At 41.7% G+C, this 27,702-nt stretch overlaps 1 protein-coding gene across 3 annotated transcripts in view; it reads left to right on the forward strand.

Moving 5' to 3' along the window:
- Positions 1 to 27,702, forward strand: part of LOC126470600 (mitochondrial tRNA-specific 2-thiouridylase 1) — a 91,010-nt gene that overhangs the window by 26,720 nt on the left and 36,588 nt on the right. For all 3 annotated transcript variants that reach the window (XR_007586264.1, XM_050098554.1, XM_050098553.1), the window contains exons 3-4: positions 26,692 to 26,876; positions 27,066 to 27,292. Coding sequence is in view for 2 of the 3 variants with exons in the window: in XM_050098554.1 (XP_049954511.1) it covers positions 26,692 to 26,876; positions 27,066 to 27,292 (412 nt within the window). In the remaining variant the exon portion in view is untranslated. The remainder of the gene's footprint in view (positions 1 to 26,691; positions 26,877 to 27,065; positions 27,293 to 27,702) is intronic.

A 27,702-nucleotide genomic window follows, 5' to 3' on the forward strand; every position in this document is an offset into this window, starting at 1 on the left:
CTGATTCTATGGAAGGTGGTGTGTTCATTGCAATTAAAAGCTTTTTAAATGCAATTGAGATTGATACTGAGGCGGACTGTGAAATAGTCTGGATAAAGCTGTCAATCAGACAAGGAGTGACCATAGTATTAGGATGTTTTTATAGACCACCAGCATCCGCAAAAAACATCGAAGAACGTTTCAGGGAAACTCTTGAGTACATAGGAAATAAATATCCAAATTATCCATTAGTTATAGGTGGAGACTTTAATCTGGTATACATTGACTGGGAAAATTACATGTTTATCACAGGGGGAAGAAGCAAAGATCCATATGAAGTTACTCTAGGAGTGCTCTCAACATACAACCATGAGCAATTAGTTAGAAAACCAATTCCAGATGGGAACATATTAGATATCTTGGTGACAAACAGATCTGATCTTTTTGAAAAAGTTAATCTAGAACAAGGTATTAGTGACCATAATGTTGTTGTGGCTTCTATGTCAGAAGTTGTTGCAAAAAAAAGAAACAGCGTACAGTTTTCTTGTGTGGGAAAGCAAATAAAAGTGTCATTAATGAATATATTCATAGTCAGCTCCAAGCATTCACCACGGAGCACAAAGATATTGAGCATCTTTGGTCGGAATTTAAAGGTATTGTCCACCACATGCTAGAGAAATATGTGCCTAGCAAAAATATAGGGGCGGGAAAGGATCCACCTTGGTACAACAAACATATTAGGAAGTTGCCGAGAAAGCGGAGAATTTTGCACCGTCATTTTAAACATAGTCACTGCTCCGCTGACAAACAGAACTCATGTGAAATGAAAGCAGCTGTCAAAAGGTCAACAATAGATTCTTTTAATGAATATTAAACCAATATTTTATCTGCAGATTCTAAAAATAACCCCAAAAAATTTTGGTCATACATAAAGTCTATGAACACTTAAAATAATTCGATAGCTTCTCTTGCTGACAGTATGGGTAATGTAACGGATGACGATAAACAGAATAGCGAAATTCTAAACCAAGCTTTCAAAAACTCATTTACGGTAGAGAACTGCAGCACCATTGCCCCTTTCTATTATCGAACAAACGCAAGGATGGCCGACGTAGTGCTTAGTGTATCTGGGATTGTAAAATAGTTAAGATCCTTAGATGCCAGGAAGGCATCTGGCCCAGACGGTATCCCGGTAAGTTTTTATGTTGACTACGCTACAAATATAGCACCATTTTTATCCATCATCTATGAGTTCATTGGAACAGTAGAAAGTTCCATGAGACTGGAAGAAGGCCCAGGTCATAGCAGTCTATAAAAAGGGAAGAAAATCGGATGCACATAATTACTGGCCAATTTCACTGACATCGATTTGTTGTAGAATCATGGAAAATATTTTGTGTTCAGACATAATGAACTTTCTAGACTCTGAGAAGCTCATCTGAAGAAACCAGCATGGTTTTAGGAAACAGCTGTCATGCGAGGGACAGCTGGCCCTCTTTGTGCATGATATACAACAGGCTGTAGATACCGGCTCCCAGGTGGATGCCATATTCCTCGACTTTCGAAAGGTGTTCAGCTCAGTTCTGCACTGTCGCTTGCTCCAAAAAGTGCGCACTTACGGTCTATCTGATGACATACGTGGTTGGATAGGAAGTTTTGTAACAGACAGAGAGCAGTATGTCGTCCTGAATGGGGAGACTTTAACAGAAACAAGCATAACATCAGGTGTGTCCCAGGGCAGCATAATAGGTCCGCTGCTGTTTACGATTTATGTAAATGATCTGCTGTTTGCTGATGATGCTGTAGTCTACAGGAAAGTAGTATCACATGAAAGTTGTGAACAAATCGATGAGGATTTGCAGAAAATAAGTGCTTGGTGTAATGACTAGCAGTTATCTCTCAATACTAGAAGTGTAACCTACTGTGTATAACAAAGCAAAAAATCTCCATTAATGTAAGAGTACAAATTAAATGCCCTGTCTTTGGAAGCGGTAACATCCATCAAGTATCTGGCTGCGACTGTTTGAAATGATCTCAAATGGAACGATCAGATTACACAAGTAACGGGTAAGGCGAACACTAGATTGTGGTTTATTGGTAGAATCTGAAGCAATGCAGTTCTTCAACAAAGGAAATTGCTTACAATACTTTAGTTTGTCCAGTCTTATTGTTCATCTGTATGGGACCCTTATCAGCTGGATCTGATTCAAGAGATCAAAAAGGTCCAAAGAAGAGCGGTAAGATTTGTGACTAGTACTTTTAGCCATCGCGAAAGAATTACAGATCTCATAGAAAATTTGAAGTGGGACACACTTGCAGATGGACGACACACTAAACGGAAGGGGCTGCTCACTAAATTCCAAAAGTCCGATCTTCTCCGATGATGTAGAACATATATTATTACCGCCTACTTTCAAATTGCGCAATGATCACCATTCAAAGATAAGGGAAATTAGAGCTCGTACTGAGGCGTTCAGATAGTTGTTTTTCCCTCGCTCGATGCAGATTTGGAACACTATCAGCAACTGCAAGTCTCCAACCATGTCATCATATGACAAAATTGCACTATTCTTTTAATCAGCGTTCCACATCAACAGGCTCCACAGAAGTGGGTGATGTTGAAGTATAACTGTTACTTGGTCACACTGGTGTGAGTGCCACATAGAGGCCAAAGCCCACATATAGAATTATTGCCCTTCAAGAAAGATATAACACAAGTTAGTAACTTCTAAGTTGTAATTAAATCTCGTACAATAGGGAAAGAAGGGGCTGAAGGGAGTGGGCAAAGGTGGGGGTGAAGGTGGTGGGGGGGGGGGGGGGGGGAGTGGGAAGGAAAGCAGACAAAGAGGCATAAGAAAGAGAGTTATTTTAAAATATGTCGAATATGATACAAACATTCGTTTTGTAAATCCAGCTATAGTTAGTGAATGTCATTATCTGATTTCCAAGCATGGTTTTTTCCTGGACATCCCAATAGAGGAAGTTAACAGAAAGGGGGGAGGGGTGTTGAAGGGGATAGGGGACAGATAATTATCTTACATAAAAAATAAACAAGTGAATGTATGTACGAGGCGGAATCAAAAATTTTCGGTACTGGTGCTGCCATCTGGAAAGTAGGAGTAGTAGATCTTTGCACTGTTAGGTGGCGACAGCTGCATATCTGATGAGTCAGTGTGCGGAGTGGCATTCAGCTGGGAGGATGTGTTGCATGTCCACAGTGATTTCCGTAATAATCTGTTTTTGGTGTTTGGCGATTTTACAACGGATCTGCAAACATAACAGCATGTGTGTATCAAATTCTGTGCGAATCTCGGGAAAAGTACTACGGCGACCCTCGCAATGATTCAACAAGTGTTTGGGGGACAGAGCATGACACAGAGACAAAGCAACAATTGTCCCAGTGGAAGAACCTGGGCTCTCAAAGACCCAAAAAAGCGAGACAGGTGAAGAGCAAAGTGAAGAGCATGATCATCTTTTTCTTTGATAGCAAGGGATTTGTGCTCAAAGAATTCGTCCCACCCAACCAAACAGTGAATTCCACACACTACTGTTATGCTTTGCGACGACTCCATGAAAACATGCAGCGACGCCGGCCCAAACTTTGGTGTCCAAGGAACTGGCTGCTGCATCATGATAACACTCCCTGTCACATGTCCTTGCTCACCTTTTTGCAAAAAACATGGCAGTTGTACCCCACCCACCATACTTGCCAGATTTGGCACCTTGCGACTTCAGGCTGTTCCCAAAACTGAAACTCAAGTTGAAAGGCCGTTGGTTCTACACTCTAGAGAGGATTCAAGGAACATCGCTGGCAGTGATAAACACGCTCAAAGAACATGACTTCCAGAAAACGTTTGACTAGTGGCAGAAGTGCTGGGACCGGTGTGTACGTGTGGATGGGAACTACTTCGAGGGTGATGGTGACCATTAGTCCAAAGGTAAAGTTTTCAACCAGTCCCGAAAATTTTGGATAGCACTTTGTAGAAGTCAATATATAGGATGCCACCCTACCTTTCCTTACTCTGCAGAGTCCACTCACATGAGTAGAAGCAGGCAGCAGGGAGTTTGTCTGCATGAGCAATGACAGTTCGGTGGCTGCATGATTTTGGGTGTGAACTGTAGACCATCAGGGTGGGAAGATAGCAGTGGCTGAGGTAGGCCCTGCAGGTGTCCAGCCAGTTGGAGGAAGCTAAGTCCACAGCGTCAGACTCAGAATGAACAGCAGGGTTGCAGCTGGTGGCGTCAGAGTGTGAAGGTGGTATCTTGTTGCTCTGTGTAGATTTGTAGACCGTCGTGGGACCCCCCTCAGAGCTGATGGCTGACTGATTGCAGTATTTCAGTTCATTGCTTGATTTGTGATGATATGCACAGGTGTGCCATACCAGCTGTAACGCAAAAAGTCAGAACCACTGATTTTGAGATGTTGTATGATAGAACTTTTGCTGCAGTTGAAGTGATGTGAAACAAATTTTGTATTCTCACTTTTAAAATGCTCAGAAAAGCATTAAAATAATTTTTTAATAAATGTAAATTCCAAAAACATCCCCAGGAAGGTCACAGTGTTGGAACCTCTTTCTTTACAAATAATGTACTGTCCCTATTTAGAAATTAAGATTATTTATACAGGCTTGGCCCATCCTTGATTTTCTAAAGCAGCAGTTCCTACACTGTAAGCCAGAATAGAGCCATGGTTCAGACATGAAACAGTCACATGTGGTAACTGCCTCAGTGCCTCGGAGACAGTACTTGCCATATTAACATGTAGCCCTGATGTAACGTCACTTGAACTGGTCTGCTTCCATGACATCTTACATTAGCTGTAGGCATTGTCTAAATTTTCCTCAACCATGGTAAGTAAATTACCTTTTTACTCAGAAGTTTATTTGTAATTACTAAAACTCTAGTTTTGATGGTTGTACCTTCATATTTTGCTATAGAAAAAGGGAGTTTTTGCTGTTGGATTTTGTATACAGTGAACCTATTTTGCTTTTATTACTGCACAACGTTTCTGAATACTGCCCTAATGCAAGATAATGAATATAAACCCGTGACACTTTGTGTGTCATGCTATCTTGGCAATATTAAAAACTGGTTATTGATGCTGCTTAAATTAATATTCTGCTTGTGTGATACAAAACAAATTATTTCTGTTTGTGTTTATAAGTCTATACAATGAGTATTGCCTGTATATATATTGACATAAAGGACTTCATATAAAACATTTTATTTGGTGCTGTTTTAGCATATGTAGGAATGATTTATGAGGAAAACATGGCTCTTACGCTGTTACGAAATGGCACTTGTTTTGTTGCATATCTGTTAGATTAATGAAATGATTTTTGTACTGAGCTGACCCAGACAGGGGAATGATGCCCAGATCTGCGAGAAGGATGTAATATAAAAAAAAAAAAGAAAGGGAAGAGGATGTATTTGAGTGTTGAATTTTCTTCTCTCTGACATTGAACTTACTTTACACATTGGCTTTGTGGTAACAGCTTCTGTGTGTAATTAAATATTTGAGCAGATATGACAAATAAAAGAAAACTAGAGTACTTTCTACATCTTCATATATACTCTGCATGCCATAATACAGTGGGTGGTGGAGAGTATTTTGTACCACTACTAAAACCATTTCCTTTACTTTTCCACTCACAAATTGAATGAGAGAAAAATGACTGTCTATATATTGCCATGTGATCCCTGATTTCTCTTATTTTGTCTTGGTGGTCCTTAAGTGAGTTGTGTGTTGGTGGCAGTAAGATCATTCCGAAATCTGTCATAAATACCAGTTCTCTGAACTTTCTCAATAATGTTTTGTGAAAAGAATCTGTTGTTTCCTCTAGGGATTCTCATTCAAATTCGTGGAGCATTTCTGAAATACTTGTGTTGATCAAAACTTGTCTGAATTAAATCTAGTTGGATGCCTCAAATGTCTTCCTTTAATCTGACCTGATGGAGATCCCAGACATTCAAGCAGTACTCAAGAATGGGTCACACAAATTTTCTGTATGCAGTCTCCTTTATAGATGAATCACACTTTCCTAGAATTCTCCCAATAAACCTAAATCAGCAATTTATCTTCCCTACTACCGACCTTGCATGCCCATTCTATTTCATATTGCTTTTCAGTGTTATGCCCAGATACTTAATCTATGTGTCTGTATCAAGCAGCTCATCACTAATACTGTATTCAAATATTACAGGATTGTTTTTTCTGCTCTTTTACACTAACTTACATTTTCTCACATGTAGAGCACACTGCCATTCATCACACAATGTAGCAATTCTATCTAAGTCTTCAAAGGTGACTTCCCTGTGCACTACAGCATCATCAGCAAACCGTCACAGCTTGCTGCTCACCTTATCCAACAGCTTGTTTGTTTATGTAGAGAACAATTGTGGTCTGTCTTACTTTCCTGAGCTCTCCTGATGATACCTTTGTCTCTGATAAACACTCACTGTCAGCGACAATGTATGGGATTCTGTTATGAAATGGTTTTATGGAAAAGTTAGTGTTGTATCAGTCATATGAAAGTTGCAGTGGCTTTTACATTGAGAAATAAGGTATATACAGATATACGATTTTACACTTTTCAGACTCATCAGAATGAGCGAGTTATTTGCAGCTAGTCAGGCATAATTCAGATTTTAAAAAATAGAATTCAGTTATGTTATTATGGGGCTTAAGGTAATGTGGATGGATTTCTGAGGAGAGTTTTATTGATTTATATTTGTAGTAAAATCTCATTTTTACTTTGTTAGTAACCAGTCAATGGTATCTCATCTTAATATAGGGGATGCTCTGTTACCTTCCAGTTTTATTTATCTGCAGATCTGGTTTCCTGCTGCATCAGTACCGTAGAAAAAAATCTTGAAGAATGTATTTGTAGAAGTCAGTGTTCCCATTTCGGACAATAATTCCATCAGCTGTACTTCGTGGTAAGTGATATTAACAAAAACTGAGTGCTGTTGCTAATATTTAAATCTACTTATTATAGAATTCAAAATTCATTTTATATGTATTTCATCCAGTATGTAATGTTTTATTCTTCAGTTAGTGCTCCATGTTTTATCTTTTGTTAGGAAGATTGTCTTTGGAGTTACTCCATGCTCTTTGCACAGATCCTACACATTTGTAAGGAATTTGTGTTAGGAATGTAATTCTTGTATAGAAGTCAACAGTCTCTTTTGACAGTACAAAAAAATGCCATTCATCAGGTAGTTTGAAAAACCATCTTTCGTAAAGAATTATGAGAGCCTACTTATCAACACAAAGAACTGAAGATAACTGTGATGAAATGAGAAATCATGGCACATACAAAGATCTTCAGAAAATTATTTTCCATCTTCAGCAGCTATTAGCATTATGAAAAGTGAGATAAATAATACTAGCACCAAATGGACCCTAGGATCGTACACTACACAGTGATTTATTACATAAAAATGGAGATGTAGAGGTTTACATCTACATCTGTGCTCTGCAAGCACAGATGTAGTAATGTTGAATTTGCTTCCTATGCCATTATCTTGTATGTGCTGTCCTTTCCTATTTGTGAATGGGTGTGTGGGAAGAGTCACTGTCAGTAAGCCTCCAGGCATGATTAGAATGCTCTGATTGTACTGTCTGTTGCTATCAAAAAGCCAGGGAAGTAAGGGCAGCTGCAGAGAACTTTTGTCCAATATCTCTACTTAGCTGTGCTTAGAAACTGTAGGAAAAAATGATCTTAAGCTGAATACAATACCAAACTAATTCAGTGGTACCATCTCAACAAGGTGGATTACCTTGTAGAACCTGCTGTGATCAAATTCTCTTCTTGACTACTCACATAGAAACTGGCTATCAGAAGAAACTCAAGGCTGGGGTAGTTTCCTGTGTCCCATCGGCAGCTTGTGACATGGTGTGGCAGAAGTCTAATATTGAAATTTCTGAAAACAATACTTTGTAAATCTTGAAAGTCTTGTCGGGTTTGCTGCCGGATCCTAAAATCAACTCCATTCGATATTTCAGTGATCCAACTGGACGCCTTCTTCAGGAGAATGCTGCTTCCACTGATGAGTTCCACTGAGAACTGACACCAAGCTGCCAATCGACGTCCTGTATAGGCCACCATACCATACGTGATGCATGTGCCACCCATCACAGTTGCTGCCGTCCAAGACTGGGCAGGTGGCGCTGCCCTTAGTAGAACACTGGCGGCAACTATATGTCGCACTAAGGGACGATATTTGAATACTCGGACTGGCCGCACTGAAGAATATTCTGTTTTGATGCGGGATAGCACAGGATTCCACATCGTGCTAAGAGGAAACCCATTGTCTCTGTTAATTAAATTATCTGCCAACCTAATTTCAATTGCTTCTTTGTAGACACTGTTCCAAAAACTGGAAGTGTTGGCAACTATTACAGTTTCTTTAAATTTCATATTGTGTCCCTCATTTAAGAAGTGTTCTGCTACTGCCAATTTTTCCAGCTGCCGTAGCCTCGTATGACAGCACTGTTCCACACACCTGTCATGAACTGTGTGAATCAAACGGCCGATGTAAGCCTTCCCACATTGACACGGAATTTTGTTTACCCTGGGTTTCCTAAGCCTATCTTTCACAGAGTCGAGTAGTGCCCTATTCTTAGAAGGTGGACAGAACACACTCTTAATGTTAAAATTCCTTAAAATTCTTCCTGTCTTAAACGATATGCCCCTAGCATAAGGGATAAAAGCCATCAATCTATTTTCCTCTTCGTGCACCTCCCGTGATGGCCCAAACTCCGTAGCCCAATGAATCTGCTTCTCAGTATCCATTTTCCTTAAAAACAGCCTTCAAATGCGCAAGTTCTTGTGTTAAGCTGTTCACATCGGAAATGGCATATGCTCTGCGTACCAAAGTCCTAAGGAAGCCACTGCATTGGTGTGGTGGATGTCAACTCCTAGAATGCAGATCTCGATCCGTTCACTGAACACTATGTCCCAAAGTACCATTTGGTTTTTTAGAAACCATAACATCTCCTAAGGATGGCAACCAGTTGGATCGCCGAAATATCAAATCAAGTTGATTTTAGGGTCTGGCAGCAAACTCGAAGAGATTTTCAAGATTTATTACACCGGGAAAGCCTTCGATGTCACAATACTTTGTAAAACTCTAGGTAACCTCCTAAGCAGCATGTTGAGCAGTCAACAGTTCAAAGTACACCAAAGTGAAAAGGACTGATGGTATGTACTCAGTGATGGCTTGCCCCAAGGCTCTGTTCTTGTTTCAGTGTTCTTCAGTGTCTGCACAGCAGACCTGCCGAAATTGACCTGTTGGAAATTCTGATATGCATATGACTGTGCAATTTTGTATCACGAGTGAAGATCTTTCAAAATGTGAAGAACACAAAAAAAGGCCTCACTAGGCTCTGAGTATTTCAAGACGTGGCAGCTGCTTTCACAGTGGCACCGACAGAGGTCACCAGACATGATCACCAGAGTTTGCCTGGTAATATCGGCCAACAGCTTGGTCACAGTTCATATGCTCTCCTTTGTCAAGTTTTTGGCAGGATGAAGGTGATTACGTTAGAATCTTTTCTATTAAGGCAGTTAGAATCTATTTTAACCTCCTTGGGTTGAATGGGTGCCATGATGCCTCTATGCTTGGAGACAAATGCTGCATTGTTGCGTTTGATATTAAAAAGACTCTGAATGCATGTGAATGAGCTAGATCTGTCTCAGAATGAGTGTGGTGAGCACTGTACACTGTGTCCTCAGTTACTGGAATAGCCAGACAAGTTTACAAATATATGAAATGAACAGAGAAACATTCTGTTACATACTCTATACGATTATGGTGACATTGAAAAGCAAGATTACAAATACTCTGCACACCTTCAAATAAATTCAGAAAAACACACACATGTCAATTAAACTTCAGTGACTGTCATTCGGCATACATGTGATAGACAAACATAGATTTTAGAACAAGATACTCTGACCACCTAAAACAATGAAAAGTTGGAACACACATGCCACATTTGCAGACCACCTAAACTAACAAAATCACTACTGTTTTGGCACAGAAATGGAAGTAAACAATCGTAATAATTCATTGACAGCTGATGCCCACCTACCACACCCAAGAAAAGATTCACTACAGTAACTTTAAGCATAAGATACACCACCTGTCGTGCGTGAACAAATTACTTTTTAAGGTTGTAATGTATGACAAAAATTTCTAATAAAGCTTTTGTCTACTTGTGATTTCCAATAAAGCTGTGATTTTGGTCTATTGATTCTGAGCTATCCTGATTATGATGTTTTTCCTCCTAAGTATGCCACAAACTCCTTCTTCTGTAGACTAAACTTATCTATTTCTCACAGTTCATATTTCATGTGTGAGAATGTCAGCCAATTGTAACAGAATAAAAGAAACTGATTTGAAATTTACCGATTGTCATCTTCCAACAATGTTGGTTGTTAGTGGAATCCATCGATGTCAGTACCACTGTGACCTCAGCCTAGTGTTTCTAAGCCAGAAGTATGTCTTTTCCATCTCTCTAATCACCTAGCATCAGCAAAGATCAGTCTATGGTTTGGTCCACGTGGCATAGTCAAATACAGTGATAAACCAAAATACCTCACCTTAGTGTCATATTAGATGGAACACTGACATATCATAAACATCTTTCCAACACAGTGAAGAAGTAACAAACACAAGGAAATCTTGTGAGGAAACTGGCAGGCAGTACGTGGGAAGCAAATACATCTTTTCTCTGTGGATCATCACTTGTGTTGGTGTACTCTGCAGCAGAATATTGCACATCAGTTTGTCTGTGCTGCACACGTATGAAGAAAGTTGACCCTCATTTGAATGCACCTATGAGAACCATTAGATCTACACCTATGTGCTGGCTGCCAAGACTATTGAACATCTGTCCAGCTCATCTTTGCTGAGAGGCTCACTGCAGCTCTTGCCAGCAACTTTCTAAAAATCAATCAATCCCTTTTTTCCGAGATGTACTCTCACTTCGTAGGAAATGTGTCAAATCCAGAAGGCCAGCATACGAAGAAGGGAGTCTAAATGCACTCCACTGGGTTCAACCATGACACTGAATAGAAACGTGAGTGACAGTCCATGAAAACCCGAAAGCTTAAATTTATTGATAGCCCAACTGTTAAAGTTCCAGGCTTCCATCACCATAGGAAGATGTGTTACAGCTTTCCAGATACCAGACCAGGGAAGACATGTGCAAATACAACATGTACAAGTGGGGCTTTTGCACTGGTGGTAAGTGTGACTGTGGTGAATCCAGACAGTGAGTGACATTGTAAATGAGTGTCCCAACACACATTTCTGTGGTAGTATAAATGGTCTGCATGAAACATCCGATGAGGTGTTCCACTGGATTGAATCTTCTGACATTTGTATGTAGCCTGCGCCTTTCATAATTTATATAAAGTAAGTAGATGCACATGGGCATTTTTGTGCTTAATGTGTGCCAAGTTTGTCATTGTAATTGACATACAGGGTGGAGAAAAATTGTGTCACAACGTTGTAACCCTGGATAGCTGATGTCAGTAGGAACCAAAATTACTAATGTTGTGTAGATCGACAATGCACAATTTTTAAACTACGGAAACTTGTTGCCATGCCCTCCAATTAGCTGTGGGATTGCCCTGTTGCTGGCTGCTCTGGACAACACATGACTGTGAATACTTTGCCTGCTGGAGATGGCAATGTATCCAAGGCAGGCCACACAATCGGTGGTAGCACGCCAGCCTTCCACTCTGGGGCCTGGGGGCAAATCCGCCAGGGTCCTCACACATCCATTGTAGTTTCAGGATAAGACGTACTGGGAACAATCCTGTCAACAGCTGTTAGGTCGTGTACAGAAAGTCTTTTACAAATTGTGTCGGCCCTGCAAAGGGTCTTTTTTGTAGCTAGTACATTGTTTACTTAAAACAGGTGCTCGAACTGGTGACCCTCTGACGTGACACAAGCATGATGACATCGAATGGTGTTTTGCCGAACTCTTTCAAAGATTCATGGCATTGCCCTGATGTGATTGACGGCTTGTTTAATGTGATCCATTAATTCCTCTTCATTTCTAGATGGTTTGCATCTGGGTGGGTGAACTAGAACCTTGAAGAATTCCCACAGAAAAAAGTCCAGTGGCATGAGGTCTGGTGATCGTGGGGGCCATGTCCTATGAGTGCCTCTGCCAATTACCCGGCCATCGAAGAGTTCATTTAAATATTCGTGTGCGGCACAACTGTTACTTGCGGGCGCCCAATCATGCTGCAACCACATGCGTAGCTGTATGTCCAGGGGAATATCTTCCAGCAGACTGGGTAGAGTTTCTTGCAAAAGTGTAGGTAATTTGCCCCAGTAAGTCGAGGAGGTAGACGGACCAGCCCAATCAGATGGTCACCCACAATGCCTGCCCAAAGTCGAGCGAAAATCGTTCGTGCTGTCTGTGGACATACGTGATGTGAGGATTTCCCCTTGCCCAGTAATGAACGTTTCGAGTGTTGTAAAGGCCATCCTGATGGAAGGTGCACTTGTCTGTAAACAACACAATGGCAGGGAAGTTGGGATCTCGTGCAACATGTTACAGAAACCACCGGAAAAACCCTAGCCTGTGATCATAGTCCGCCATAGGATTTAGGTCTTGGACAGAGTGGAAACTAAATGGATGCTGGCCATCATCCCTCAAAACCTCCCAGAGTAACCGATGGGTGACCCCCATGTCGTGTCAAAGAGCTCAAGTACTTGTCATAGGTGCTTCCTCGAAGTGCTTGAGAACAGTTACTTCAAATGCAGCATCCTGTCGTGGTAGAGGTCTTCCAGCATCACCATCATATCCCGCTAACAAACCTGTTTTGCCAAGTCACCGGTGAATTTCTGTAAACATTTTTGCATGTGGGTCGCATCGTGCTGGGTACTATTCCTCATACATACTGTTCCAGCTTCATGTGCATTACCATCAGCTAGTCCATAAACAAAATACTGTGCTGCCATGCTTACTGTATGACTAAATCGCAGGTGATGTGTGTGTGCTCCTAAGCGAAGCTTACATGTGAATACCTTTGACGTGAGATGGAGACAAACAGCAAGACCTATTCGACATGTATGCGTATCACGCTGGGGCAGTGACGGGGCGAGGGATGTTTGTTTGTGGGAACTGACAACCATAGTGCTGTCTGTCAACTGACGAATGGCAACAGGCCAATCCCACGGCCAATCGGAGTGAATGGCACCAAGTTTCCGTAGTTTAAAAATGGTGCATTGTCAACCTACACGACATAAGTAATTTTTGTTTCTACTGGCATTAGCTATCCAGGGTTAAAATTTCGTGACACAATTTTTCTCCACCCTGTATGTGGTGGTGGTGGTGGTGGTGGTGGTGGTGGTGGTGGTGATGATGATAATGATAATAATAAATTTCATGATATGTGCACTGGTGCACAAAACTTAAGGATTAAATAACTTTTGCATGGGGTGCATTCGGCCATGACATCATTTTTATGGATTGTAATGCATGGCCACATCAAACAGTGCAGGTGGAGAAGCTCTTGGAACAAGAGGATGTTCGGCGAATGGACTGCCCAGCCCGTTCTCCTGACTAAAATCTCATCGAACACGGATATGTTGGGGAGACACATAGCAGCATGTTTACATGCACTAATGACCATACAGCAGTTGTCAATTGTGCTAATGAAGGAATGGAACATACTACCACACTAATTCCTCCTTGGAATGTGGGTTCTTGAAAATTAAACAGCAAACTTCTCAATGATGCAAAATTAAATTAAACAGCAAACTTCTCAATGATGCAAAATTCTTCTCTTGAAGTGCCTGTTACAGGATATGGATAAATATTTTCATGGAAAAATGTACTGATCTTCTCTGGATTTCTCTCTCTTCTATTAATCATACCTGGCAGCGATTCTGAGTCTAGCATCTGCCTTTCCTATAATTAATTTTACATGATTATTTCACTTTGAATCACATTAAACACACACCTAGTTATTTTACGGTTGTGACTGGTCCCAGTGAATAAGCACCTTTCATGCAATTGAGCAGTACTGTGTCTTCCTCCTATTTCAGCACAATACATTAGCTCTGTTTAAGCTGACAAGTGATCTTAAAATATCTGGTTTCTATGTGGTTCACATTTGTATACAAATCACAAATAACTTCAGTGGTTCCAATTATTACATTCTTGACATCAGACGTGTGGCATCCTCTTTTCTATCTTTTTACATGGTACTGTGCTTGATAATTGCCTGTTGTAGACGTGGTTTGATGCCAACCACTTGAAAAATAATATTGTTTAAGTTATCAATTTTAGGGATTTCACCACATAGTGGGTGTAACATGGTATGCTCATTGACAAATACCAGTTGTCATCTGCAGCTACAGCAAAATGACTACTCTGCAACTTGCACTTAAGTGCTTGGCAGAAGGTTCATAGAGCTACTTTCAGACTATTTCTTGCCGTTGCACTGTAGAACAGCATGTGGAAAAAATGAACATCTAAATTTTTCCATGTGATCTCTGATTTCTCTTTTTTCCTCACAATGGTCATTTCTCTGTGTGTAGGTTGGGGTCAACAGAATATTTTTTCATTTGGAGGGTAAAGTTGGTGATTGAAATTTCATGAAAAGATTTCGCTGCAATGAAGAATGCTCGTTTTAATGATTATCACCCCAAATTACTTATCATATGTGTGACATGCTCTCCCTTATTTTGCCATAATACAAAACAAACTGCCCTCCTTATGATACCCTTCTCTCTGTTGAATGCTTGCCATCCAGGACAACATCTATTTTATTAATTAAGAAGTCTTTGGGCAACTCACATATCTGAGAACCTGTTCTGTATACTAGACCTTTTATCAGTCTGCAGTAGAGCACTGTGTCAAGCACTTTCCAGAAGTGTAGGAATATGGAATCTCTGTGTTGTTCTTCATGTCTATTTTGTAGGATATCGTAAGAGAAAAGGGTAAGCAGTATTTTGCATGAGCGATGCTTTATAAATCTGTGCTGATTTATGGAGAGAAGATTTTTTTGTCTCTTATTTGTGAACATGAGAGATGCTCAAGAATTCTGCAGCAAACCGACATGAAGGATATTGGCCTGTAATTTCCCAGGTCCATTCTTCTACCGTTCTTGCATACAAGAGGCACTTGCACTTTTTACTGGTCACTTGGGACTTCGCATGGCAAAAGATTTACTATAAATGCAGGATAAGTAAGAGGCAAATGCCAGAGAGTACTCTCTGTAAAAATAAACTGGGATTATTCCACCCAGACCTGAGGACTTATTTATTTTTATTTTCAGCTCTTTAAGTTGCTTTTTGTATGCTAGTGATGCCTGTCTATGTCCTCCATATAGGAGTCTGTACAGAGGGAAGAAAACACAGTCTTTGATTTGCCTTCCCACATCTTTTTCATGTGTTGGCTCCAATTTTAATTGTTGGTAATTGTAATCCCCATACATTTAGGTGAATTGAGAATCTTTATATTTGTGTGATACATCATGTAACTGAAATGTAACAGAATTGTTTTAGTACTCATGCGGAGAACCTCATACTTTTTGTTGTTCAGGGTAAATTCCCACTTTTTGCACCATATAGATACAATATGTAAATCATTTTGGAATTTATATTAATTTTCTGACAAGTTTCCTGACAGTAAACGACAGCATCATCTGTAAACAATCTAATAGGGCTGTGCAGATTATTTCCTAAATGGTTTATATAGATTGAGGATGGTATAGGTCATATAACACTTGCTTGAGGAACTCCAGATATCACTTCTGTTTCACTCAGTGACTTCCCATCACGTATCACAAACTGTGATCATTCTAACAAGAAATCACAAACCTAAGTGCTTGTGAGGAACAGTGTCAGTAGCCTTCTCCATATCTAGAAAGATGGAATCAACTTGAGATCCCCTGTTGACAGCATGGATTACTTTGTATGAATGAAGAGTCAGTTGTGTTTCACAAGAACAATACTTTCTGAATCTGTACTGTTTGTCAATATATGGTTTTCTCTGAGGTATTCAGTATCACTTCCATCTAAGAAATCCTCCTGGCTTTCAACAGAGCAGATATCTAGGCATTTTACACCCATGCAAGCTTGTTTGTGGTTTAGTTATTAGTTATGTATTTGATACACAATTTTTATCATTGTAATATGGAATGTGTCAGTTTGCTGGCTGTATATACATGGTTTTCGTTGGTAAGCACTTGAGCCACCCATTTTGCACATGGAAGACTATCTGCATGTGGCTAAGAGATAGATAGATAGATAGATAGATAGAGATAGAGAGAGAGAGAGAGAGAGAGAGAGAGAACAAATCCATAGGTCTGGGGTTCAGTCCTGTGTAGTCTTAACACTGCTACTTATCATTTCTTTCTTTTCTAACAATAGTGTGTATGTGTTGAAAATGACAAGTTGTAGCATGGTTAGAAATCCATGTTAAACTATAGATCCCCCTGTAGCTGGTTGGAAAAGTCAATTCAAATTTGAGAAGCAGCCCAGGATATGCCACCTGGTGTAGAGTTATGCCTGGTCAAGTACTGCGGTATTCATACCAGCCATCAGGTTGAAGACAATTTTACCTTAGCTTACAGCTACCTGATTGAGGATGTTGGCTTGATGGATGGCCTCTGCTGATGAGTGTGGGCTCATTGAAACTCGTAATTATGTGTCAGCATTTGCATATTGTACTGTTGGTTTGCAGTGAAGTTCGTAGTTATAAATACTTGCATGCTGGACTCGTGTGAAATTTTTAGTCTTTTTGGAAGTTGAAAATGTCGGAGCAAAAAAAAAAAAAAAAAAAAAGTATATAACCATTTGGAATTAATTTCTGTATAGAAATAAAGAGAATTTATGTATAGCATAGACTACAGCAAAGGCCGCCTTTTTCTCTTTAGAAACAGAAAATTCATGATGGTGTTAAAGCTCTGGAGACAAAGACAATTAGATTCTTGGACCAGATCGATTTTCTGTGCACTTGGACAATTCTTACTCATTATCGTAATGTGTCTGTTGTTAGAAAATGCATATTCCGGGAATGAAAGTTGTGAGATATCAGATTAGCTCGAATTGCTTGTTTAGATTTAGAAATAGGTGTCCATTCAAAATAAATGCCCTTCTTCCACAAGTTACCTATTACTTGTGCTGCTAGAGAAATATATTTAGCATAGTAATTGACTTTTCCCAAAATACATTGTAGTATTTTTTAATTCCACAGATTTTGTTGGTTCTCAGTGTAAGCTGGATGTTTCTTCATAGGTTTGGCACCATTTTGAGGAAGATCATCACGTAGTTGAAAAAAAATTGTTTTTTTGTAAGTTACATTTTAGGCCTGCTTCCTTCAACTTAGTGGACCAGACTTATAGATTAGAACAGGATTTTTCTGATTATCACTGCAAAATTAAGGGTGCACTCACTATGGTGGAAGGTAGAATCTAGTAGCAGTGTAGGCTGAATGGTATGTTTTATTGCTGATATAGTCTGTGTAACTGTAAATATGCATTGAGCAACTCATTTTAGTGATAACCCTGGTAGTTTAGCTATTAATTCAGTAAAGTGAGAAATTGGTGTAGAATTGGTAATTGACTGGGCATTCAGTGTGGGCTTTTGAGCTCTATCTACATGTAGAGCTCCCATTGGTTCTCAGTTGGTGAGCTGATGCATTGGTCACTGGTGCCTTATGCCTGCAATCTGTGTAACTCTTTCTTGGCCACTAGTTTTTGTGAGAATGGCACTGAGTGAATGTGACTAAATTCAGGAAGGGCAGCCTTATTTCACTGTGTGTGGGCTTTGTAATTTGCTGCACAACCTGATATTGTAGAGAATACATCTCTAAATTTGTGGCAGAGACTGTGCACTTATTGGAATAGAATTGTATTGTAAACAATGTTAACAGCCGCCTAAACTACGAGACCAAAGCCCTCAGGGGGCTCAGCATTCGTTTGCTGGGTACGGGCTTGTCGAACCCGGGGTCCTCGAGCTGTGGACTGGTGAGCGCCGCCAGTCTGCAGATACCGTTAGCTCTGGGCATGCTTCAGCGACCGCCGTGTGGCGCAACGGTGGAACGTTGTGTGTCGTAGGGACCGGGGATCTTGGCTTGATTGCCTGGATCGCGAGGACGGTACATACCTCTATAAAAAACCCTTCAATCTTGAGGTGTGCTGCGCGCCGACAAGATGCATGGTTGTTGAGGTGGAACAGTCGCTAGTGGGCAACCTCTGGGGAACCTGCCGCACCTCAGTTGTACAAGGCTTATCCAGGCATGCGGGGCTCTGTCTGGATGGACGTAGTTTCCCTAGCTGCTCGTGGGACGATCATGGATACCACAAATTCTTCCTCTTTTCCTCCTCCTAATTTTTCGCTGGCCAGTGGGATGGGTGGACCGCTGGTAGGCACTACCGCCCAATCCAACAAGAGGGCTCGGTTAGCCAGTCCTCCTGACTCAGGCGTCAGCAAACGTCCAGCAGTTCAGAGTAACAGAGCACATACTGACAACCAGAATGTGTTTTTAATAATAAAAAGGAAAGAGGGTTCCTTTGAAAAGGTTTCGCCATTCTATATCCAAAAGGGTCTAGAAGGAATAGCTGGAACTTTAAAATCAGTGAAGCGTTTACGGAATCGGACACTGCTTGTTGAAACATCAACTGCTCAGCAAGCAGTTAACCTTCAAACAGCTAAAAGCTTGGGGGAATACACAATCGATACAGAGCTTCACAGCACCCTGAACTTCAGTAAGGGTGTTGTTACCTGTAGGGATCTGGTTGACATTCCTGTTGAAGAATTAAAGAGTGAGTGGGCTCAGGAGGGAATTGTTGACGTTCAGAGCATCATGAGAAGGGTGGATGGGAACCTGGTGAAATCTGACTCCTTCATTCTTACTTTCAATACCCCCAAACTCCCAGAACACGTCAAGGCAGGATTTCTTCGACTAAACGTCCGGTCGTATGTCCCAAACCCAATGCGTTGTTTTAAGTGCCAGCGTTTTGGGCATACAACCCTAGGGTGTAAAGGCGAAGCGATGTGTGGCAACTGCAGTAAGGCTGCCCATGTCGGAATTGACTGTTCGTCGCCTGTCAGATGTATAAACTGTTCTGAAAGCCACCCTGTTTGGAGTAGGGACTGTCGAATCTTCCTAGAGGAACGTAAAATACAAGAAATAAAAACAACCAAGCGTATCCCCTACAGTGAAGCCAAAAAGATCTTTAAGGCCATGCAGCCACCCACATTCGTTACGTCTTTTGCTTCCATTGTTCAGAAGCCGCCTACCAAAGTCGATGCATCTACACAGACGGAGGTTGTTAGTGTTGGCACGAACACCTGCACGTGTCCGTGCACTTGCAAGGCAGGAAGTGTATCAGAGCCTGTAGCCCCTCCTCGAACAGCAGAGAAAGGTACAGTAGCTAACATTGAAGAGCCCCAGGCATCTCCGATTGCTGAGGCTGTTCCAAAGCCCAGCATGGTCATAAACACCCCTGCTCCAGTTATAGCAAAGCCGCCTAAACAAAGGAAAGCACACATCAAGCAGCACCAACAGATTAAATCGGCTGGTAAACCCTCGGATCATGTTAATGTGGTCCCACTAGACGCTTCATCAGACTCTTCCCCAGAGCTGATGGAGTCTGAGAATATGGGGCAATCATCTCGCCCCAAGACTGAGCCTCCACCCGCTGCAGTCTCCCCACCTCGGCGGAAAGAGAGGCAGAAAATACAACCACCGTGATGGCTCCCATATTGCAATGGAACCTGCAAGGGTTCAGGACACATGTGGAGGAACTACGTCTATTGATTCAGGATAGACCTATGTGTGTATGTCTGCAAGAGACCAATTTCAGTGAAACATACACCCCTGAGCTACGTGGTTATCTCCTCCACAAAAAGGACGACCTGAGTGGACAGAGAGCTCGAGGAGGAGTAGGTATCTTCGTCAACACCGACTACCACTCCTCGCCTCTCTCCCTCACGACGAATTTACAGGCAGTTGCAATATTGGTACATGTGCGTCATGTGCTAACAGTATGTTCACTTTACCTGCCCCCACATGATGTGCTCGACGAAGAGGCTCTCAGTGATCTTCTTACACAGCTCCCCCACCCGTTCATCCTCTGTGGTGATTTTAATGCACACAATATGCTTTGGGGCTCTGTGAGTACTTGCCCCAGGGGTAGAGCAATCGAGCGGCTTCTTCTGTCTTCCAGTGCCTATTTGCTAAATACGGGTCAAAGCACGCATTTTTGCATTGCAACTGGGTCGTTCTCTGCCATTGATCTATCGCTTTGCTCTCCAGCCATTGCCCACACTGCTGCATGGGAAGTGGTTGATGACTTGCACGGTAGTGATCACTTCCCCATCTGGATTCACCTGCCACATGCAGTGGAACCGGAGAGGAAACCGCCTCGATGGGTGCTCCGTAGAGCCAACTGGGCACTGTATAGTCAACTAGCCCAGTTTGAACATCGGGTCAGTGTCCAGGAATGGGTGGATCATATTACTGAAGTGATCCACCGCGCCAGTGAAGCATCTATTCCACAGTCCATGGGACAACCGAAGCGGCAGCCTGTCCCTTGGTGGAGCGACAAATGCCGCTCTGCAGTCAAGGCTAGGCGGGCAGCTCTGCGTAGGTTCAAATGCCGGCCAACTGTAGAGAACCTTGCAGCCTTTCGGGTGGCGAGGGCAAAGTGTCGTCGGATTATACGAGAGAGCAAGAAGAGGTTATGGCAGCAGTTCCTGAACACCATTAATCGTTCTACACGAAGTTCCATTGTATGGGAGACCATAAGGAGGATTTCTGGGAGAGGTGGGAGGTGCCCTATGGCTGCTATAATGTGGAATGGTACTCTCCAAACGACCCCAAAAGATATTGCCCAGTCTATGGAGGCTCATTTTGCAGCTATTACTGCATCTGCCAGTCAGAATCCAGCTTTCCAGCCCCACAGAGTGGCTGCTGAGAGGAGCAGTTTTGACTTCCGCTCACCCAATGCAGAAGAGTACAACTGCCCATTTTCCATGTGGGAACTGGATTCTGCATTGTGTGGGGCTCGTGATACATCCCCTGGTCAGGATAGAATCCACTATAGCATGCTGCGGCACCTCACAGGGAGAAATAAAGAAATCCTCCTCCGACTTTTTAATCTAGTTTGGATGTCTGGTCACTTCCCCGACTTGTGGCGTGAAGCAATTTTAATTCCTCTTTTAAAACCTGGGAAAGACCGCATGTGCCCAGGTAGTTACCGCGGTGTTGCCCTCACTAGCTGCGTGGGAAAGACCTTGGAGCGGATGGTCAACCGCCGCCTTGTCTGGATGTTAGAATCCAGACAACTCCTTAGTCGCTTTCAGTGTGGGTTCAGGAGGTATCGCTCCACCTTTGATAACCTGGCCCTCCTGGAGGCGGCTATACAACAGGCTTTCCTGCGCCAGCATCATCTGTTGGGAATATTTTTTGACATTGAGAAGGCATACGACACTACTTGGAGGCATCTCATCATCAGGCAGCTCCACGAATGGGGTTTTCGTGGATGTCTTCCCAATTTTATTCGGTCCTTCCTGTCGCCACGTTATTTTCGGTACCGAGTCGGAGATGTACTGTCTAGTCGCTTTGAACAAGAGAACGGTGTCCCTCAAGGTAGCGTTTTAAGTGTGACGGTCTTTGCTATTGCTATTAATAGTATTGTGTCTGTTGTGAAAAGTCCTGTGCAGTGTTCCTTGTTTGTGGATGATTTCTCTGTATTTTGCTCTTCTTCAAGCCTTGCAACGACGACTCGTCAGTTGCAACTCACTCTGCGACGTTTGGATGAATGGGCACGGAGGAGTGGTTTTAAGTTTTCAACTGATAAGTCGGTGTGTGTTCTTTTTAACCGTTCTCGTTCCATTTTTGACTTGCCTGAGTTGAGGATGAGGGACACCGTTCTGAATTTTAAAGACACGGTGAAGTTTCTGGGCCTCACTTTTGATTTTAAGCTAACGTGGCTGCCACACATTAAGGAACTGAAAAAACGGTCTATTAAGGCGCTGTCTATTTTAAAATGTCTTAGTCACCACACATGGGGAGCAGACAGGACTTGTCTGCTCCGGTTTTACAGAGCCTTCGTGCGGTCCCGTCTTGATTATGGATGCATGGTGTATGGGTCTGCAAGACCCACTTACTTGAAGCTGTTGGATGTGGTGCACCATGAGGGGATTCGGTTGGCCACTGGGGCCTTCAGAACGAGCCCCATACCGAGCCTCTGTGCAGAGGCTGGTGAACCGCCACTTCAGCTCCGGCGGCGTCTACTAATGGTGCGCCAGGCCTATCAAACATTATCCACACCATACACACCTGCATACCACACTGTTGCTCGGCCTCCACTGGAAAGGCTTTTTCGCAACCGGCAACGAGCAACAAGGCCCTATGGGATTTGTGCAAAGGATTGCATTTTAGAGATGGGTGTGGCCGGTTTTAATGTTTCCCGTCGAGGTTGGAGCAGATATCCACCTTGGCTCCTCCAGAGGCCCACACTGATTTTAGATTTGGCAAATTTTAAGAAAGACAGTACATCAGATTTTACTTTCAAATCTTTGTTTTTTAACGTTTTAGACAGGTGTCATGATTTTAAAGTAGTCTACACTGATGGATCCCAACAGGGGGATTTTCTTGGCTGCTCAGTCGTGTTCTCCGACCGTGTCATCAGGATTCGCCTTCCCCAGGCATACACTGTTTTTTCCGCAGAACTTCACGCGATCCTGAAGGCATTGGAGCAGATACGGTGTATTCAGGGCAAACACTTCTTAATTTGCTGTGACTCACTGAGCGCATTACAGTCACTGCAGAACCTGTACCCAGCGGAGGAGTTGGAACAGCTGATTTACGACCAACTGTACATCCTCCAACGACAGGGCAAGCAAGTGTCCTTTTGCTGGGTGCCAGGGCATGTGGGCATACGGGGAAATGAACAAGCTGACAGAGCTGCCAAGGACGCCTGCAGGTTACCGGAGGTGACACAATGTTCTATTCCTTTGCAAGGTGTCGTTTCTGTGCTGCGGCGGAAGTTTATGCAATTGTGGGAGGAGGAATGGCTGGCGGTGAGGGAAAATAAGCTGCGGTTGGTGAAACCCACTATCCAGCCATGGCGTTCCTCCTGCCGATCACCTAGACGTGATGAAGTGACCCTTACACGTCTTCGCATAGGGCACTGTCCTCTTACGCATGCTTTCTTACTACGGCGAGAGGAACCCCCGCTGTGTGATGCCTGTGGCGTACGAATCACTGTACGCCACATTTTAGTTGAGTGTGCTTTGTATCGTTCTGTCAGGGCGGAAGTTAATATTAGTGGGGATCTGCCCTCGATTTTAGCCGATGACGAGGCGAGTGTCAAAAAAGTTTTAAAGTACTGTGATGTTTCTGGGCTTCAGCCTAAAATTTTAGGTTGGACTTTTTAGTGTGTTGCCGAGTGGCTGACCACTCCTTTTTTATTCTTGTAATAGGCCAGTTCCAAACATGTGCTATGTGTTTAATTTTAACCCCTTCCCCTACATTCTCTTGCAGTTCTCCTCTTTAAGTGCTGCTTTCCACTTTGCAACTGTTGACGTGCACACTGCCTATGTAGACTGCAACCTTTAATTTTCGTCATATTTTTGCACTTCCTGCATTTTAGTGACACTCGTCAGTTGTTGTTTCCGTTCGGGCGCTAAAGACTACACTGTTGAGCGCCCATAACACCATATCCATCCACATACGAGACCAAAAGCACCAAAGTTTTTAAATGTGTAAACAATATTGGTGGATTTTGTAAAGACAAGTTACGCTGGGGCTAGGGAGGCCTCGCCTTGGTTTATTTACAAGAGAGAGTGATACCTGATGCCTGTTGTAAGCAGTAAAAGTTAACAAGTCTTTATTTCAAAGCATAAAATCCAATTCTCACTGTATCAAGACAGAGTCCACAGATAGTAGCACTGAGCCAACCTGAATATACCCTTGCCTCTTGCTTCAGAGATTGCATCACAACTGACTCAGGCTAGCTCTGGGCTGACTTAATATACCATTTTCGTTTGTGATCTTGGCAGAGAGCACTCTTCATGACAAGCACCATCTCATTACAGGTGCAGCTATAGTACCGACACTACTTTTGTGCCAGCTACTCTGTTTCTATAGTAACTTTGGATGGTGCCACTACATCCACCCCCTATCCCTGCCCCGCCTGTAGTGACTACTGGAGCAGAAGAACATAATTGGTGTGTTGTCCAGTGGTAGATCAATGTCCGTGGATGTCACTGTGATAGCCCAGGTAGATTGAATCTTGATGAAAGTTGTATGAATTGCCACAGGACAGGAGGGTCCTCTGGGGGTGCAGTAAAAGGTGACTGACCGAGATGAAAGAGGCGATATTGTTTTCGGTGTGGCCACTAAAGTCTGTGGGTGGAGGCCACAGGATGTAGGGGGTGAAGATCATCCCATGGATTGAGGCTGGGTGGTGTCGGAGATTGTAGGCCCATGCCAGGGTGCCCATCCAGAAGGGAGAAGTCACAGTGATGACTTGTGCCTGTGGCGGATGCAACATATCTGAGGGGGTCCAGTGGTGAGTGGCCACAAAGCTGCTCCAATAAGCTGCGTCCTTCATTCAGGATGGCCCTGCAATTTGCTAGAAAACCACAGAAGGGGTTAGGTGCGGTGTTAGACATTTTCTTACAGGTGGCATGAACTTAAACATCAGTTGTGTTCCCTAATCTGTGTGTGAAGATTTGAGCATATCTATCACAGAGAGTGTTTAAGCAAGCTGGGTTGCATGGCATTGCACTCTTTCATGAACTATATACCAGAAGGTGTGAAAGGAGCCTGTCTCCAAAAACATTGTCCACTGTGGGGTCAGCTACCACAAGAAAATTTACAAAAATGTTCAAGGTTTCATTGGCACACTTCACAGGTCCTGATTCGTTGCCACTTTTGTAAATGTGAGTTACTCACGAGCTGTCTATTGCTACCAGCGTGTGTTTCACATAAGGAGCGTGGAAACAAATAAGAGAAATTAGCACATGCTCCCTTTGTGAGTGGAACATGAAAGGAAATGACTAGTAGTGGTACAAGATACCCTCCACCATGCACCATATGGTGTCTTGTGGAGTAAAATGGGAGAGTGAAGCTTATCACACTTTATTAACCATGGTAAAAAAACTCACATATATAAATTAAAATACTACATAGTAATGAAGGTACATACAGTATCATGGCAAAGATACAAAAGTTCCCGTATATTGCAGGTTAGCGGATAGTGTATAAAATGTCATGTATTGCGTAACTGGAGGGAGGGAATGTATAGCATATGGCTCATGAAGACGACATGCCCCATCATCATCTTGTGTATTGAATATAAAAATACAATCATATTTTAACTATGGTGGAAACACCATCCTTATATTTGTGTAATAAGTAAAACACTTCACTCTTGCACGAAGATGTAGTGGCATGGTATATCTCCATAAGTTCTCATGTCATAAGTAATAGAAAAACATAGAAATAAATGAAGTGTTCCACTAAAGGAATGGGATACAAGATGAGGTGGTGATTCTGATAAGTTACATGTACTGTTCAACTACCATTCAGTTTTTTTGAAGCACTGAGTTGAAGTTGTTCAGATATCTTCTATAAATCAATTCTGATACTTTGTTTAATGTATCTTCTGGGAGAGTTTCTAGATGGCTATAAATTTCCATCTTTCAAAATATTCATGGTTCTGTCCTTCTGTATGGTGTGAAAGATTTGCATTATGTTTATTCTCTTGTAGGTGCATGTTGAATGTGTTGTAAGAAGTTGAAAAGCCTGATCAATAAATTTTACATTTACTAGGACAAACATACAATCCACAATTCTTATGAAGCCTCACAGAAAATTAAGGATTTTTAGTACTGCTGCAACCGGGAAAGTTTGTATCTTTTGGGATCTCCTATATGTAATGTGAAATCTGTATGTTTTGTCAGTAAAATGTCTAACTTTAATGTGTATGCATTGATAACAACTTACACTTGACAATTATGTAAGGTCAGAATTGCAGTCTTGTATCTTGATTGCAGCCAATGGTGAAACAATGTCCTTTAAAAAATTCTACAAAACTGTGATCACAAACCAAATACAGTTATTTGAAATGTCGTCATCATAAGTCGATTTACTCATTGCCGAGTGTTGTGACATTGTTTCTTCATTCATTTTTTAGACAACAGAATCTTCAACTAGCTGTCTCTATCCACAGCGATCTTCAACTCTTCTTAGTAGAATGTGAAGAGATAGGCCGGTAATGTTCTTTGTTTGATCCAGTTATTTACTTGGTGGTCTTCCTCGTAGTCTTCTGCCCTGGATTTTTCCTTGCAATATGATCTTTTTTAAGTTCATCCCTTCTCTTCTCAAAATGTGCTCAAGTATCTGAAATTAACGTTGACTGACATTGGAAGATTAACTTCTTGTGATACTAAGTTCTACAGTAATGAAAACATTGGTTCTTCTTTCTGTCCGTGATGCACATAACATTTTCCTCAAACACTACATATTGAAGGTATCAGTTAGGCTTTTGTCACTAGCTTTCGTGGTCCAGGTCTTGCAGCCATACAAGAACACAGAAAATACTAATGATTCCCTCAGGCACAACTTTGTTGTTTTGGATTCATATGTAAGTGTAAATAGTACTGTGTTATTTTGTATTTTTGTCATGTTTAAAATTGAATTACCTCTTTCAGTAACCTGGTGAAGGACTATGAATCTGGATACACACCAAATCCTGACATACTGTGTAACAAGCATATAAAATTTGACAAATTTTTTAAATATGCAGTGGAAACACTTGGTTGTGATGCAGTTGCTACTGGTCATTATGCTCGAACATCATTTGGAGAGTATTTAGAGGATTATAAACCATCTAAAGGTAGTAACAACAACACCAATAATAATAATAATGGTTATTACTAACAATGATAAATTACTGTTGTAACATCTAACATCTGTAGCCTGTTAGTTTGTTTCTAGGAAAGTTCCTCACATCTGGTTTTAGTAAATTTTATTTCAAATGTACATGTTATTGAATGCTTCATAATACTCATATTGCATTTTCCAGGTGTCCACTTACTGATTCCAGTTGATAGATTCAAAGATCAAACATTTTTCCTTAGCCAAGTCAAGCAAGAATCTCTCCAGAGAACACTGTTTCCACTTAGCAATTTAACAAAGGACAGAACAAAACTGATAGCCTGTGAGGCAGGTTTTGACATCATTGCCAATAAGAGAGAAAGCACTGGTATTTGTTTCATCGGAACAAGAAATTTTCAGAGATTTATTTCAGAGGTACGAATGTAAATTGAAAATATGTTACTTTTCTTACTTATACCCTGTTTTAATCCTGGATCTCTATATTTCATGTGCCCTTCTCTACCTACTGATCTACTTGTCTGTACTACATAGACTCACTTAAAGCTTCAGTATACTCCTAAATTTTTCCTTCGGTTCCATACTCCTCAGAAGAGTATGCTCAACAGCATGAGAAATGGCAGGGTGGAAATTGACTTAGCTATGGTGTAAGTTTGTTTGTTGAATGATATTTTGAACTGTCACCGAAGTAACTGTGTGCTGGACCGGGATTCAAATCTTGATATTTACATTGCACACACAGTTCCATAACAATCGAGCCATTTGAGTATGCCTACAGTCTGATAGTCTGCAACTAAATCACAACTGTTGTGTGGAACATAGATCTA

Source organism: Schistocerca serialis, chromosome 3, assembly GCF_023864345.2.
Source record: "Schistocerca serialis cubense isolate TAMUIC-IGC-003099 chromosome 3, iqSchSeri2.2, whole genome shotgun sequence".
Lineage (NCBI taxonomy): Eukaryota > Metazoa > Arthropoda > Insecta > Orthoptera > Acrididae > Schistocerca > Schistocerca serialis.